Below are 17881 nucleotides of genomic sequence, written 5' to 3'. Positions count from 1 at the left end.
CCGAAGTTCTATATCATGTCCTCATAACATTATCATAAGATATTACAATCATAACATGCCACGTGTAATATCCGGCATGTACTAACTGCCACAGTCAAATACAGGAGAATCTCAGCCGCCGCCCCAGAATCCGACTCGAGGTGAAGAAGAGAACAACGCCAGTCCAAGGTAGGTAAACATTCCAATTGGCCGCACAAGAAATGTCCTGGAAGCATTGTAACATGGAGATTGAGATTTAGAATTATTTGGCCATCTCGTATCTTGTTAGTAATGTTCAGATTAACGTTTTACATGTTGTATACGGTATTGCTTTTAATTCCATGTCTAATCTTGTGTTTTTGTGTGCTTTGGCTGGGTTATTGTTGGGGTATGATTGTAACTCCTATTATGAGCGCAGTGGTTAAAATTTTGTTTTCCACCAACCTGCAATTATCTTGATATAAATATTTAACGGCGAAGTTACTTTTCGTGTTGTGTTACATTGAACGAAGACAATTTTATTACATTTGTGTGTGGAATTGTTTTTTTTTTCATTTTCTATTTTATCTTGCATTTTTTGCGTGCATCGGCTGGGTTTTTGAAGGGATATGATTGTAACACCTTCTATGAGCTCAGTGGCTTGGATTTTATTTTCCACAAATCTGCATTTATCTTCATATACTAGTAGACTTCTTAACGGTGAATTTAGTTCTCGTGTTGTTACATTTCAAGAAGACAAATTAATGACTTCTGGTAACATATTGTGTTAAAATACTGACTTATAGAATTATGTCGAGTGCCGACGACAAGATTGAAATGATTTATACGTTAGAAAAATTGCCCGGAGCTGTTTTAGGCTTTTCATTCAAGTCTTTTCAAAGCAATATTAATCCTCGATAAATGATTTACTAGAGACTTAGGCTAGGAAGAACGTTTAACGTAGGGACTTTCATAGCTTTACAAATTCCTTCCCCCATCAATTGGTGCATCTGGCTTCGCTCATCTCCGCTCCTATAGCCCTGGTCTACACAGTTTTGTGCAATCACTACAGCAGGGGGCTAGTACACTTTGGTAGTGGTTTGTGTCATACCAAAATGCTGAGTGCTAAGAAGAGAAAGCAGTACTTTTTTTGACGTCGACTCGTCCAGGATCGAACTCGCGTCCGACCGTCATTGCACCGGTTCTTGGATTCTTTCGTATATTCTTGTAATTCCTGAATCGGAGCAGCTATTCTGATCTCAACGATAGAAGTGTTAAAGTTGTTACGACTGAGTTACCTTACAAGCTTTGGATGTAAGGATTACATACCATGAACTTTACTCCTCTTTTCACCCATAGTAAGTCCAGTGGTCTGAATATAGACTTAATCTTGGAAGACTGAATATGCGCTTACTCCCTCAATCGGTATATGAAGGGCATTCTCTAAATAACTATGCACAGAAACATCCCTTAGACATGGTAATACAGGCTTGACTTACTGTGGGAGTAACTCCCTCTTTAACAAAAGTTAGGCCATAAAACACTTCATTTTCTTATCTTTTAAGATTGAGCATTGAACAAAATGCTGGCATGCAGCTGACACGATAAATTTCAGCCGTAGCTTCCAACTTCCACACAAATACTTAGCAACCGAGATTCAACCCGATTCACGCTGAAACTAGACTGTGGGTAGCCATCTATGCTACATTGAATCAACAACCATAATGAAATAAAAGGCAACCGGAAAAAGCAGTTTTCTTCTCTACAGCAATACTACAGTGTCTTTTTGGCCCTCTGTCTGGTTTCATTATGCACGGGGCATATTTTTTTGTACTCCGTCTTCAATCCCACACCATTCATTATGTACAAAACCTGTGTAATTTTCATGATCCTCTTGAATATTTAATATAGAACGGCGAAGCAGCGGTGTTTTAGAACGAATCTGTAAAAAGTACCTTACGGAATTTGGGCGCATTTTTCAACTACTCAACCTGAAGCGAAAAATCTATAAAAAAGATTCGAGGCGTTTTGGGGCACACCACCAATATCAATGCGGGTCGTGATTTTCAGGGAACACAGCTAATATCAATGCGCGCGATATGACACTTACACTAACCATGATTTTCAATTCTGGAGTGCCCATACATGATTTTGGGGCATATGTTTAATATTAAAAATGTCTCAAATTTAGGCATGTCGTTGGAAAAATACAATGGCCTTTTAGAAATATCATCAGGATCCATCTAAGACTTCTCGACTTTTGCTGTTCACAGATAGCAAACAGACAGGCAGTCAGACACACACACACACACGCACGCACACACGCACACACACACACACACACACACACACACGCACACACATACACTCACACAACGTTAACAGAAATCACAAACTTGTGGGGTAAAATAATGCTCAATCTTGTCAATGCCACGTGGAACACCCGGGCTATTCCAATATCTCAATTTTACCGGTAGCATAACTTCAGTACTTGAATGCAGTTCAAGGTAGGTGAATTTTCTGGTCATCAACAGGCAAGCTTTAGATGCATAATGAACTTTTCTCCGTGTCACGCGATTTCTTACACTTGTCTTTATTGGCTAGATTGTGTCCTACTTGGTATTTTTGTTGTTCTTTCATTACCATGATTACTTGTATCAGATGGTCATTCCTTGATATATCTATCTAAAGATAATTCTTGCAGTTTTTATCTTTGCAATTCATCTCATGACGTTATAGCTTGTTGCTTGAAATATCCGTTTTGTGTGTATTTGTGCAAATGATTTTGTGGTGGTGTTCATGGTTAAAGAAGAAATCTTCTTTCTCGAGATCGGCCCTTTCTACAAGATTTCGCAATTCGCCCCCTTTGTCTGTCTTGGCTAGATCATGGTATTCTACTCGGTATTTTCGTTATTGGTGTATTTCCACAATCATTTGAATCAAATTACCATTCTTCTAATACATTCACTTCAACATACCGAAGTTTATTGGAAGTGGTGTATTCGGCGTTACTCATAATTGTGTTGGAGTGACTTATGTTTATTTGATACAGATATTGTAAATGTAAGAAAACGCCGTGATGCAACTTGAAAGTTGGAAAGCTTGAATCTGCCTCAAAATATTTGGTATTAATGCAATGTACCACATATGATATAGAAGCATGCCTCTCACAGATGCCATACAGCTGATTGACGTTTTAGAGTGCAGTGAATTAAGGTATCATTGACATTGATGAGTTTTTTCTTCCCATAGACGTCTATGTTACAATATGTGTTTAACATAGAAGCGTACATAATGAAGCTACGGCGAAGATCAACATATATTTCATTCTATGTTGAGCACCTTTACCCTATGTCGTGGTAAATCGCTAACGTCAAATTGACATACGTGCTTTGTTTATAGCAATTACAAACTACAATTAGTCAATCCCCGCATGAGGCACTTTTTCGCTGGTCATGTACAATCGCACCACTCAGAACCCAGGACTGTGTTCCTCCGCGACCTAGCGTGATGCTGCCAAACTTTACCTGCTAATTTTTATCAGTTACAAACAAGCTTTCACCCATCTAACTTTTGACACCAGTTCGGCTGGCTAAAAGAGAATTTCCCACCGCTGAAAACACGCGTCCATGCAGTCGTTTATTTTTTGGCTCGGATCTATTTTAGTACCCACTTGGAGTGATCATCAATGAGACCATAAAATGAATCGTCTCCTGACTGTCTAACCAGATCCTACCACCAGTAGTTTTGACCTGAAAAGACAGTTTGTTTCTTCATCACTTGCACGATTTCTGCGATGAGTATTAGGTCTAGGTTATAGTCACTTTTAGCAAAGACTTGCCATGTTGTAATGTTTCAGACTAAATCAATTGTATATAGAGTATGTCACCATAATCATGTTGATGATAGGCTTCTATTCCAGCCAAAAGAAACACCAAATAACACCAAATGACATGGAACCTTTTTAGGATGCTACATCTCTGTTAACATCATTGTGTCAGAAGGTAAGAGGAAAACAGCTGTACTGTAGGGTGAAGATATATGTCTGAACTAGTCGGTTTTCTTGTCGGACCCAGTTTTTCTTGCTGAATCTGATCTTCTGGACCTTGACCGTCACCGTACCTGTACCTCAATTGCTGTACCGGTACCCACCTCTAGTTGGAACCATCTTAATACACGTGAGGATTTGGAATTTTTGGCGTATTAAACTAAGTCCATCTTTTTTTCAGATGGAGGGTCGATGTTTTCTTCTCCTTCTGTTCCTGGTTGTGCCGGCATTGACCGATGACCGTAATATATACCATTTCTTTTCTTTGCTTTTCAATGAGCTGCATATGTTTCCATTTGCTGGAGAAACAGGATTTCAAATTTGGCCAATCATAAGGAACAGTTATGTAAAAAAGACAAACATGATGAAATATGTAATTCCCTCCTCCCGTAAGAAATAGAATGAAGTAGGTGCAACACATGTCCGTTAGCTGACTTAATTACTACATTCAACAACATAACACAACACTAATAGATTTGATAACAAATGGAAAACAATGTATCTTTTTGTAGCCTGTATTTGTCCCGATGGGTTTGAGGCCATTGACGGGACTTGCTACTATTTCTCGAACGATAAGAAAGAAATAGACGAGGCGAAGTGGGACTGTGAATACCTAGGTGGCTCCCTGGCCACCTTTGACGACTGTGAAACGTTGGGAGAGGTTACATCAAGTGCCGAGCCTTGTCCGTAAGTCTTTTTAATGCATTGGCAACACCTTCTGGCAACATATTCCCCTTGCAACTTCATAAGTACACTAGCTTGTACCGATATGCTGCTTTGTGCTGCCCGTCAGCATTGGTAACTACAATAAAGCTTACATTTAGTTCAACTATTTCCTTTCATAAATGTAACCATGGAAAAATGCATATGTGCTTTTATAGCTATGTATTCATAATTCAGGAAATGTAGCATATTTGTATATTAATCTGGGAATGCAGTGATGCAATTTATTCTTTGTTTTGCTATCATACAGGTACTGGATCAACCCTCAGACTTCTGCTGACTGTGTGGAGGAATACCCACCGTAAGGGCAAAGTTACATCTTCTTTTTGCCAATTTATGATTCTATTTTTATAAACTTGGTTTATAATAACTGCCATGCTTTCTAATTTCAGGGACTACTACTACAAGTACATTTGCCAGATTCCTAAAGGTTAGTGAATCAATACATATGTATCTTTCAATTTCCAATTTCATCTTACAATAAGAATTGAATTTATAAATATGGACTCTGTAACACATTTTCTTACTATCTAGTTTTATCATAAAATTCAAAATGGTTTTTAACAATGAAACTCATTATTCATTTCAAGAATGTTATGTTCAGTATCTTCTTTAAGTGCAATGATTATTTACCTATGTACAGTGTTTCAACATATGAATAATCTGATATCACATTAGTTTCAACATATGAATAATGTGATGATAATAATAACATATTGATGACATCATTACGTAATTGTAATAAAGCTGTAGATATGAGAATATCCAGACAAAAGTTTTTTACACACCGGTACACATCATAGATTACCTGTGATAAACAAATATCACCTGTGCTACTTTTCCTTCAAGACCACAGAAAACAATATCCTAATAAATTTCTAAAGTGTTCCTGGCAGCATCTTTCGTTTGTAAGTGTAAGATTTGTAAGGCGTTTCAGTTTGGCAACAGAGGAATATAATACCCAGTGCATAGGCCAAGCCATGTGCAGGCAGGTAGTCACCATCTTCAGAAATACCTGTACAATTACGGATTTTACTTGCACTAATTAAGCTGTACTTTATACACAGACGAGACAGATGTCCTCTTCGATAATTGTATGCAAGATGATTTCCGCTATCTAAATGGAAAAATTAAGAGGCAAGAAGAAGTTGAACCTCCGCATACAAGCCTGTATTGGTCTCTGTAGATGTGATAAAATACCATATCTTTTAAGATGTCAAATTGTTCCTTATTGCAGCTATGATCTGTACTTAACTTGTTAGAACAAAAATGTGGAATAAAGGTATTTTTTATTTACATTAATTGTTATTCGTGCTGGTTATGCAGGTAGTTCTTAGAGTCCCAAAGCATGTACATACTCAAGTTTTCTAACCAGTTTCTGAATTCATGCAGTTACTGAAAACTTTAAGTATTATAATAAATCTTATAAATTGTGACATAGCGTTAAGACTTGTATTATGTATTGTTTGATGACACCAAAATCAACCATACTTGTGATTGTAATTGGCTTGGCAAGGGTAATATCTCATCAGACCGATACATTTCTTGCGACGAATCTGACCGTGCGGGCTCCAAACAGACCCCATTCTGTTTTACTCATTAATGTTTTTCTGGTGGTTCTTTTTATCATATCATATTTTTATGCACATATTTATTGCAATTGTTTCATTATTAATCTATTAGTTATATTTTGATACGTTTCTGTGTCAATCATTAATCTTCATTACCATAGTTTATACACAACTAGAGTTCGGGGACCTCATACCTCCATGAAATATTTATTGCTTTTTTGTGGATGGTATGTATGTTTATAGTCGGTTGTATTTGAGAGTAATGGTTATATAATATAAATGTTATGGGAAAGTAGTGGTGTATTTATTTAAGGACACAGAGGATGTCCATCTGATTAGTAATTATCAAAATGTGTCACTTTATTGTGTAATGTGCGTTTAAGAGGTCGACGGCATATGGTAGCGTGGTGTTCCTTAAGCTTGATGTTTGGCATTTAAACTGTCTAAGGTTGTCAGCATTATTGAGGTTCGACTATGTGCCTCAGAAACTCAGAAAGAAGAAGGGATGTGGCCAACTTTAGTCAGATGGTGATTTGATTTTCCACCAATATGTCATAACATCAGCTGTTCACACGGTACAAAAACGAGATGCACACTTTCCTCTGACAGCCCTACACCAACTGTAAGATGAATACTTGGCGCCAACCCCGTCTGCTAAAAAACAAGTACCATTGGCGCGAAAGAGACAACTAACAACTGTCCCTTATCGTAACAAAATCAGAACATCTGTATTGCCCATAAAACTTCTGACACCCAACCCAGATGAGAGGACCTAATGGCATTTTAATCACCATGTTACTCAAATCAGCAGTACAGTATGTGAGACATCCATACCTGTTAAGCATTATCGTTAAATGTTCCTCAACTTCTTACAATTATACTTACGCTTCACATCTCCATGATATCCTAAGCAGACATAAATAAAACTAATTATCATATTAAAAAAACTCGGGATTCCCCAAACAGCTGTCACCTCACCATCTGCTTGGAGCTAAGCCCATTAACAAACACATAAAGCAAGATGCCTGTACCAATATATCTCAAATATAGGGGTGATTTCTGATATTATTACATCAATTATAACGACAGATACGGCTCCCAAAATCTCATCGATTCGAGCTTTCATCACACCCCACCAACACAACAAGTATGAAACCAATCCATCCAGCCGTTCTTGAGTAATCATCTACACAGACAGAGACACATAACAGAAAATATAACCTCCATTCCATGACATTTCATGGAGGTAAAAATGAAGAGAACCCGTATTTTGCTTAAAAACTACATGAAACCCATATTTTGATAACAATTGTGCCGTATCAGTTTACAAAACAATACTATTGATGGTAAAATGATGAATATAGATCTATTTCATGTTGGTTCCTACTGTGACTGCTGTCGATATATTGTTATTCAATCTATCAGGGACGTGTGTAGTAAAGAAAACTAGTACTAATTATTACTATTCATGCATATTGTACTAAAATCTTGTTTTTCTTAAAGTCTGGGCCTTTCTTTTGGAAACAATTATAACTTGTTGCTATGACAGCAATTACAACAAATGCCTGTTACGAAGTAAACAATGCATTGTTTGCTGGAGTCCACTTAGACCTTGCTGAACAAGACACAGTCTTTTAAATATAAATAATTTAGTTAACTTAGACAGCAATGTGCAAATCTCGGCAAAAATAGTGAAGACTTGTATTTTTCAACAAGACACAAAGGTTCAAATATAACTCATACCAATGGTTTAATCTCAATAAACATTCTTAGAAGTTGTAAGACAAGTACATACAAACTCATAGAAGAATTAAATTTTCTCCAATACTGCTTCTGCTACTGTCAGTCAGTCTATACAGTCTATATATGAAGAAAGCAACTAAACAACAATGTAGACATGGGAGTTATAGATATACTCGGATTAGAGTCAAATGTATATTAGATGTAAGGTTGAAAATATTTGCTTTAAGATATAATATGGTAAATTTTAAAATATTACATTTCTAGGCCAAACTGTGTATGGTTATAAGAATACCAAAAAAATACAGACCACGTAATTTTCCCCAACAGAGACGGAATGTGAACTATACTGTAATGGCAAGTGTTGGAAGGAAGGCATGCTGGGCTGTAGTGGGCCGGCCGGCCGGCGGGCTCCTTCGGACTCCCAGTGCACCTGTCCAGAAGGCGAGTTTTGCTGTGTACCACCTGATGAGCCTTCATGCGCAATGAATTGTTCAGGAAAATGTCTGCAGCCTGACCCAGATATGGACAACGAAGGCTGTAGCGGAAAATGGGAGGATGCCGACACGTGTCCCTGCCCATACGGAACGCGCTGCTGTTGCAAAAAAGGTAGTCATTTGAATAGTGCCCGCTGTATCTGTTCTGCTGTTTGAAATACTGTACAGTAATCAAGTCATATTTTTATACTTGTTATGAGCTATAAATGCAATCGCCGCTTCTTTATGCCATTGACACAGATTTTCAAAAAGATTGATTTATTCTTCAAGTTTCCCAAGCAGCAAAATTGTACTAATGATGCGGAACAAAGTGCATAAAATACTATGATAACTTTGGGAAAATATTAATATCAATATTCACACGCTTTACTAAACATAATGTTCTTTACGGGTTAGGCCCCACTGACTTAATTCTATTGGGTATTCTTTAGACAATCTAGAAATTTGCGTCATTTTCTTTTCATTATAATGCTTCTTTGTCATCTTGATTAACTTTTTGAATTCTTTCACTTTTAAAGTGCACGCCTGTCTTGTGTTTTGTCTCCAAGGATACTTCCTTATTTCTGCGGCAAGAATTCTAATTTTTGACCTTAGATCACCGCACTGTTGGTCATACCATGGCTTACAAGCGGGTTTCCATTTTCATTTGGAGACCCGAATTTATTCTAATGCATGGTAGATCTGCTGCCATTGATATTATTTTCGCAATATGGTTAACATCCTCAACAGCTTTCTCAGCTTCTCCGTGTTAACATCCCCAACAGCTTTCTCAGCTTCTCCGTGTGTGTACTGCTGTAGCATGAACTGATTAAACTTAGTTTTACCTTGGGTAAGTTGGAATGCCTTTTAAATTTTTTGACGAGAATCATAAGTGAAACCAAGCCTGGGAAATAATGGTCTGGATGTTTAGCCCTGTGGTTAAGCAGAACGTTTTATTTTTGCTGGATTTTTCTTCGCCCGCGCGCATTCGTTTTGGGGTCTCCTCTGGATGTCATCCATAAAATTAAGTCTGTGTGGCCTCATGAATTTTGTACTAGAATTGATCAATATCTTTATTTCCGGCCAACGTTACAAATAATCAAGATCACCATCTTAACAGATACGTATTAAGGGTAATATAATCATCAATCATTGGTCTATTGCTAAAATTCTGATTTGAACTCAGATCCTTACATATCATAGAGAAAATTACTAAGTTTACATTTCATTATAGTATTCCTTTTTATCTTGTCTAAACGTTTTTGGTACAAAGTAGTTTTATACCATATATATCATATGATCAATGCTGCCTTTGAGTCTGTGTTATGTATTTGTCACATTTCTGAATAAACATAAACATATCATATATAGTACTATGTAATGTGTGCTTTGTTGCACTGTTAACAAGAAGCAGAGAAAGGAAAGGACATTGCTGCATGGAAGTCAATTTTTTAAATTTCGCTAGTTAAAAAAAAAATCAAAACAAGACTAGTAGCTCTTTTTTGATACTATGGAAAGAATGAAAATGATGGTTTCTGAATAAACAATTAGACAAAAAACGACACATCGCCTTCTTAACATCCCCCCCTTCCCAGAAATACCATGTGAAGTAGACTGTACCGGCACGTGCCGTGATCCCACCGAACTGTTCCAGTGTTTTGGAGACTTCGAGTGGGCCCCCGAAGGGGATGATTGTGCCTGTCCGACGGAAGGCGATCGTTGCTGTGTGCCAAAAAAGACGAACAACTGTGGATCAGACTGTCACGGAGAGTGTCGGTATAGTGAGGAAGGCTGTGATGGGAACTGGATGCCTCCCGAGCAGTGCTACTGTGACGACGGCAGGGAATGCTGTTGTAAAGAAGGTACTTATCAGGAATGCCCCAACCACGATAAGCAATGTTGGCGTGGTTGAATGCTGTAAGTGAGGGGGAAATTTTGTATACCTAAAACAGCAAAATTAATCGAATCAATTAGTAATGTGTTTTATTTACAAATATTTGTTTTATCCATTCCTTATCTTAACTATGATTAGCTATGTTGGTCACTTGAATGATATTTGGAAATTATTTCATTACTAAAAACAAAAGTTGCGGTGAGGTGAGAAAACAAAACAATAATAGAGGCAACAAACAATAATTGGTAGGATTACCTTATGAATGACATATTCATCATGTCTTAGACAAAAGATTCTATCCATTCCTTATGTTAAGCAGTGTTGCAGTGACCAGTAGAATAATGTGTGGAGAAATATCATATTGCTGGAAGGGACATATGATAAAGGCAACCAAAATGTATGTTGTACCAATCTGCATGATCATCTTATAAATGGCATCTTTACACTGTATTTGACACATTTGTTTTATACATTCTTAAGATGTTAAAAGCCTGCAATGATATGCAATGTTCGTGACTGGAATGTTCTGGGGGAATCATTTTATTACTGGAAACAACAGAGTAATAAAATCAAGTAAATTTGTGCTGCAACAATATCAATCGGTATGATTATCTTTTGAATGTCATCTTTATCATGTATTTGACACACCTTTGTTTTATGCATTCCTTATTATTTTTCAAACAACAATGGCTCTAGTGGTGAGCTAGATGGGCAGTAAACATAATTTTCCTTAAAAGACACACATATAAGTGTAATGTAATTGATTTTTTTTCTCTTCCATGGGTAAAAGAAATTATAATGTGAATGTTAATGGTCCAAAAGTGGTCTAGTGTTAAAGTCCTCTTGACTTTCGTCTTGAAATGGGAAAACAAATGACAACAAATGTGCTTTTCCTGATGGTTTTACGTAAGAAATATGCAGAAACTGCTTTGCTTTGGGTGTTTGATGTAATTTATTTTCTCCGCCAATCGGTACAGAGCTTACAGAGCCTCCTACTCCTACTCCAACACCATGTCCCATGACGGACCCACCACCTTCAACAGATGAGCATGGTACGCCACCACATAACCTCAAACTTTTTCATATCCAACAGGTGTTGGATCCAATACAAAGGGCGTTGTATAGAAAATACTGTCCTTGTACATGTACGAACCATGTAAAAAAAGCAAAAGTTTCACTGATAAATTTGTGACTATTTTGTTGACTCCATGTGCCACATGTAGGCGCATACACAGATTGCTATCAAGACATTGTACATTGATAATTCATTTACATATTAGTAAATAGATGCATAAAACTTTGAATATTATACGTGCTATATTAAGGGAAATAGCATCAGTGTTCTTCAAGAAAACACAATCTTTTGTTAATAGTGATTTGAAATCAATTGTTTTTTAAGCTTACTTAGCAGACTGAAGTATATCTATGTAACATTCACAAACTGTTGTGTGTTTCTTAACTGTTGTTGTTAATGTCGATATATTTCTAGATTGATACCGTTGAAACAAATTATTCTATTCGCTAAGGACTTCTTTTTCCAACACATTAGGTTGTGGACTGCCCGTGATGGCAACCATACCAAGCGACAGAGGTACAAGGTTATAGTTTAGCTATTATGTTTACAAATACTAAATACTGATACTATGATGTGAATACTTTAATATTTCTAATCTTAAGGTACACATGATTATGTTATCTGTCCCCTTCTTATTGTATGTACATACAATTACCATCAATTGCATTATAAATATTTGATGACAGGGGAAACATTTACACAATTGTCATAATCCAAATGTAGGTATATAGACAATGATACGCAGTGGAGAACTGAATTACAGCTCTGTGTTATTTTATTTTAAATCCAATAAATATTAATTCCACATTAAATGGCTTGTACAGAGTATGTATAGCCTGCACAACTAGCAGAACAAAATGTAGTGTCTTTTACATGTTGTATGAACAATTGTATCCTTTCTTGCTTCAGAATGTTCTTTTTCATAGTCCTGTTGTAACTTTTGACCTCTCTATATGATATCATATTTATCCATGCCAGTCACTGTGTGAACCCATGTCATATGTGCCTAAGATATGTGAAATAATATTGATGTCCAGGGGCTAAATCTTTCAAAGTCTGAAATGGGAATGACAGTCCGAGAACAAAACAAAAAAAAACACCACGAAAATTTAAAGTGATGAACATCTATGTATACGTATGAGTACAAAAGATGATTCAAAATTACCTCGGGATCTACTTGTATTTAGATTTGCTTTACACTTACATTTTGACATGTTTGGTGCTAACTGAATGGCATTTAGAACCTTCATTTCAACTAATATTTTTGAAAGAAGCAACAGAATGGAATGTGATATCATTATGATGGCATATACTTTATGAAAAAGACGTACAGTCAATTTGGGAGAAAACAGATTCTATATTTCTGTCTGACAGCTTTCGACTATGAAGCCATGTACGAAGCTCTGATGTACTATCGATCCGATCCGAATGCCGGTGAGGTAAAATTCGATGAGGTCAAAGAACAGTTTGAGAAGTTGAGTTACCAAGACGGAGAGAATCTGTCAGGCATGACAGGAGATCTCACGGACACCATCAAAGCTATGAATGACGTCTGGGTCCTGCAGTACACCGACTCTGAGACTGGCTACGAACTGGCCATTCTTCTTCAAGACTTTGACCCCGCGACAGGTACATGTGCATCGATGCAATAGCCTAATTTAATTCGATTTATTGAGATATAGCAGACATGCAATACAAGTCAGACCTAGGCAGCTTAGCTGATATTGGGTGCCAACACATACATACATTTACACTTCTCCTACACATAATTAACTCAAATTGTTTACTTCAACTGAAATAGCAATATTAAATCATAAAGGCAAACCTTCTTGAGTAAAACATAAGTTAAACTTGACATATAGGTTTGGAACTAGGGGTTCAGAGGTCTATAGTCTACGTACTATTCAGTAACAGATTGGCAGCTACAGTATAGACTGAATTAAGTGGTTTAACTGTAGAGCCGTTTTGTAGAGGAAATGTAGGTTTCAAGGGCAGCAAATACTTGTAGTAGAATAGACTTAGACGATCTTGTGGCGGCCTGGTGGGTAGAGTGATCGGGAGGTCACGAGTTCAAATCCTGGGTGAATCATGGTGATCCTACTCTCTCTATTTAGCACAATGGGAAAGAGTAGGACAGTTAAATGCAAACACATGCTATATAGTCCATATACATGTAGAACTGCTTGGTCCCACATAAAGAAACAACGATAGACGCACGGGGCTCTATACACTGCAATATTTCGGACAAGATTTTAACTTACTGTAAATGGAAGATACTTCATGATGACTTGCATTGATAGTCCATGCCACTCTTGGAATATATATAAAAAGCTACAAGATTGAATACATCCATTAGTTTTACACTGCATGTTGACACTGATTAATAGAACTTGTACTTTAGGTTCCAGGTTTGTGTGGTTTTATTTGCTTGATAGAGAATTTAGAATAACCGTATTGTGATACTTTATTAGATGTGTGATCATTGTTTTGACATCAACCATGTTTAGTGAGGGATATTCTAGTCACAATGTATTGTGCTAGGGCCAACATTTGATACCGCTCACTCATATCCTCAATGTACTGCTTTGTTTTCCCTTGATACAGGGATGCTGCCAGAGGACCTAGACTTCTCGGGTGTCTCTTATAGCTATGAACTGAAAGATAAACTGTACCTCTTGAAACAGCGTTATGCAGCATTGAAGCTTACTATATACATACCAGACTTCATCCCAGATTGCGAAATCATAACCGAAATTCAGCTGAATGCGTATTTCAGTCTAGTTAAGGTACCCCTGGTTCTCGTGGCCTGTGTTACAATAGAGTGCGAAGCGGTCATCATTGTCCCCGTAGTTTGCTATTCTCAAACCTGGTTCTGGATAGGTGAACCTGTTTGTGAGTGGATTCTGATTACAAGAATCTACGTCAAGCTGCTGTTTATACAAATCACCTACTGGGTCAGGTATTGGTGGATCACCGCTTTCCCTGTGTGGGCAGTGCAGCCACTTCCAGGTACCAAAATATAATAATTGACAGCCAATCAAATTATATATCAGATCCAATCATGGCATGCAATGTAACTACAACTACAATTGGATGCAATGTTTTACTGTGTAAGCAATTTCTAGCATCGACGGGAAAGCAATGGAAGACTCATTCAAAGATATGTATGATTCATTGCAATATATGGTTGCCATGGTTGATTGTACATTTTGTAAACTAAATTTAAATGACTTACAGACCAAGTCTGTCTCAATTTGAATAATTACTTTGTACCATTATATATGATTAACCTTTTCTCTCTCTATGAATTCTTTTATCTATATATCTGTTTAAAATTTGACAGCTGTTATCTTAATATCATAAAAAAAAAATTTCATTCATTTTGTCTCATCTAGATTGCCCAGATCCCGACATGGGTGCTATAGCTCCTTATGAAGGTATTTTACATGATTTAATACCTTTGCTTTCAATGTAATATCATTCATTTGATACTAGCCTTGTTCACTTTAGATAAAACATATACAAAGGCTTGTATATTATTTTAGAATATGATTGTAATATTGAATGTTAACATTAACCTTTTAGGTGTTTATGGGCTATGACGTTTTGGAGATGAAAGTTGCTGGTAGGATTTTACATTCCATACTAAAAATGTTTTCAAATTTAACATACTTTTTATCAGCAATGAAATCTTAAAATGAAGACCAGGGAAATGTTAAAAATGTTAATAGTAAAATGATATATAAAAAAACATATATGTAGATTTTTACTCTGTAGAAGCCACATAAAACGTATATGTTTTCATTTGTTCCATGCTGGACATAAGAGCAAATCACTGATTTGCCATTTTTGGCCATTATGAAATATATCGATGGTTGGTTTAGTCACCAATTTCACCATATCATATTCTAAGTTTCTATTGCCAGCTCTAAGGTGTATGTTCTGATCACACTCAGTGACAAAGCCCTATATTCACCTTAAGGAACGGGCTTGTGTAGGGCTTACTACATATACATGTATGTATAGAAGATGCTAATTATATGTCTCTAATTTTAGGGTACTCATCATCATTCTTGAATATGGCAATGGACAACTTCATGTCTTCAGTGTCTGGAGACATGGCATCCGAACTTTATGTAGATCAGTTCAGGTTTGTATATAATGAGGAACTGCAGGGTCAAAGTAATACCGCACTCTCTACCATGGAGGGTGCCGTGACAGACACAGTCAACGGCTTCAAGGACAAGTGGGTCCTGACGTACCAGGAATCACCGGAAGACGAGGAAACCAGCATCCTGCTAGAAGACTTTGATCCAAATGGTATAGTGTCATTGAAACGTTGCTCTCATTCATTCATTATGGTCTGTGCATCTGACTTCCAATTGACAAATTAGAATGACCGGATGGTGAACCAGTAATTGTTTTTTGTATTCCAAGTTTTTTGGGCATTTCACTGCCCCCATCCCAAGCCTGATTTTGAAGAAATGACTCAATAAGAATTGCTGGAGCGTTTATTTTTAATGATAGTTATTATGTTCTGTTATGACTGAGGCTTTGATTGATCTGAAATAGCTTCCAAATGACCAATACTCCCAATATTCAGTCTATGTATCTAACTGAATTCCAAATACTTTAATTTGATAAATAGTACCGTAGAGCCATGTTTTAATTACAAACTGACATGAATGATATTTTGATCTCATTCTTACTACTTGCGTGACCATTACTTCTATTGAAAGCTAAACAGCTGTAGGATCATTGTTGACATACAAACATTTTGTAGAGTACTTTGCTGTGTCTCACATAAATGTAAAATGTATTCTTTGCAGCTTCTGAATTACCCAACGAGATTCAACTCGGTGATCTCTCCGGCTTCCCTTCGTACAACGAGCGCTACCTACGCCAATTCCAGTACCGGTATATGGAGATGAGGCAGACGGTGTCCCTTCAGACAGTCATCCCGACCAACTGCGGCACCGCGATCTACTCCATACGGCTCAACTCGCGCTTCACCCTTCGAAGGCTACCGTTCTTCCTCATGGCTTGCTGGGAAATCAGTTTCAGCGAATATCTGATTATTCCAGTCCCATGTTATGAGATCTACATCATCTGTGGCATTAGAGTGGTGATCCCTGTAATCAAAGTCATGATCATACGTCGTGAATTCTGGTTCGGGATTTGGGTCTTCATTCCTCTCCCAGGTACCTTTAGCACGCGGCGGCCATGATAGATCAAAGACTATGTCAATGTCAATGAGGCAAACAGACAAAGCATATTTTTAAAATCACGTCTCAATTAGTTTTCCCCAAACCACACAAATTTTCACAATACAAGATCAAACAATAAATATTGTGTTACGAACCGAAAGATGTCGCAATTAAGAGTAGCGTAGACTGACCCTATAGTCCCTTAAGAGATGCAAAATAAAAACATAATAATGCAAATATTTGAACATGCAGCCATACTCTTATTACTCTATTTCCTAAATGCCATGCTATCATTGGTTGAACTGCTTTTGTTTGCCTCATTGACCTCGTTTTCGATCTATCATGGCCGCCGCGTGAGAAAGGCATATTGGAAAAATTACCAGCTACAAGCACGCGTTAAGTAACCCCTGGTCACCCCTTGATTTATATTTCATTGGATCAGACAATTGATTGCATGACAAAAAGTAACAGTTCTGGATTCAATTGTTTTGTGAAGTTATGTATTCGTCGGTTGAAAAATTCTTCAAATCCCAAAACGACCACAAATGAGTCTCTAACAGTATGTTTTATTCAAAGTTGACAAAGAATAAATCTGATATTGCATATGCAAGCCAAACATAAAAAAAGCTTTTCCTAGATTCAAAATCAATCTGCCACATCGTAGTCCACATTCCCCACTGTGCAATTCTAATCATCTTAACAAGTCGTGCTTCAATGACAATGGAGAAAACAAGATAGATTTTCTATTCTTGCTACAATAACAAAGTCTCAAAAAATGTCCTTTCCTCGTCTTATTTTACTTTTCTTCTATCTTTGCTTCTTTTCTTTCATCTAGCTTGTCCATGGCCACCAGCACCAAACCCAGGCTCGGTCATTGCTTTTGGAAGCCCAACTGGTCTCAGCCATCTTGATACTTGTACATACAGGTGTCTTCCAGGCTTCCAAAAATGCAAGGGTCTCAATACACTGGTCTGTTGGAAAGGACAGTGGCGGCCGCAGCAGTTCCAGCTGCAGTGTGCACGTAGGCCCTTTTCACATACATACCTAACCTGCACAACTTATCAGCCAATAACGATTTTTTAAGGATTAATGATATTGATAGATTTATATGTTGTATCATTTACTATATTACCCTATGTGTCTGTTTCAGTTACATTTATTTCATTATACATTTCTTAGTTTCCGTTCT

General features: G+C 37.1%; 2 protein-coding genes across 2 annotated transcripts in view; both read left to right on the top strand.

The window, feature by feature from the left end:
* The first annotated feature begins 62 nt into the window (after positions 1-62).
* LOC118421194 (spore coat protein SP87-like) lies at positions 63-10428 on the top strand. The gene is made up of 7 exons (XM_035828356.1): positions 63-168; positions 4188-4248; positions 4519-4693; positions 4980-5030; positions 5122-5159; positions 8371-8649; positions 10112-10428. The coding sequence occupies exons 2-7, from the start codon at positions 4188-4190 to the stop codon at positions 10426-10428; spliced, it is 921 nt and encodes a 306-aa protein (XP_035684249.1). The 5' UTR covers positions 63-168.
* A 938-nt stretch (positions 10429-11366) lies between these two features.
* The window catches only part of LOC118421508, a 12437-nt gene continuing 5922 nt past the window's right edge, over positions 11367-17881 (top strand). Inside the window, exons 1-8 of the mRNA XM_035828824.1 lie at positions 11367-11462; positions 11960-12001; positions 12860-13114; positions 14090-14494; positions 14881-14922; positions 15542-15805; positions 16315-16686; positions 17528-17713. Of these exons, the coding sequence (XP_035684717.1) occupies positions 11429-11462; positions 11960-12001; positions 12860-13114; positions 14090-14494; positions 14881-14922; positions 15542-15805; positions 16315-16686; positions 17528-17713 (1600 nt within the window). The 5' untranslated portion in view covers positions 11367-11428. The remainder of the gene's footprint in view (positions 11463-11959; positions 12002-12859; positions 13115-14089; positions 14495-14880; positions 14923-15541; positions 15806-16314; positions 16687-17527; positions 17714-17881) is intronic.

Source organism: Branchiostoma floridae, chromosome 8 (assembly GCF_000003815.2).
Source record: "Branchiostoma floridae strain S238N-H82 chromosome 8, Bfl_VNyyK, whole genome shotgun sequence".
In the NCBI taxonomy this organism is placed as follows: Eukaryota; Metazoa; Chordata; class Leptocardii; order Amphioxiformes; family Branchiostomatidae; genus Branchiostoma; species Branchiostoma floridae.
The sequence above is the reverse complement of the archived record's forward strand: the minus strand, read 5'-3'. Positions and strand labels throughout refer to the sequence as shown.

Coding starts and splice junctions, on each gene's coding strand:
- LOC118421194 (XM_035828356.1), top strand. CDS start 4,188: ATGGAGGGTCGATGTTTTCTTCTCCTTCTGTTCCTGGTTGTGCCGGCA. Junction 5,031..5,121: donor TGTGTGGAGGAATACCCACC/GTAAGGGCAAAG, acceptor TTCTAATTTCAG/GGACTACTACTACAAGTACA. Junction 8,650..10,111: donor GCGCTGCTGTTGCAAAAAAG/GTAGTCATTTGA, acceptor CCCCCTTCCCAG/AAATACCATGTGAAGTAGAC.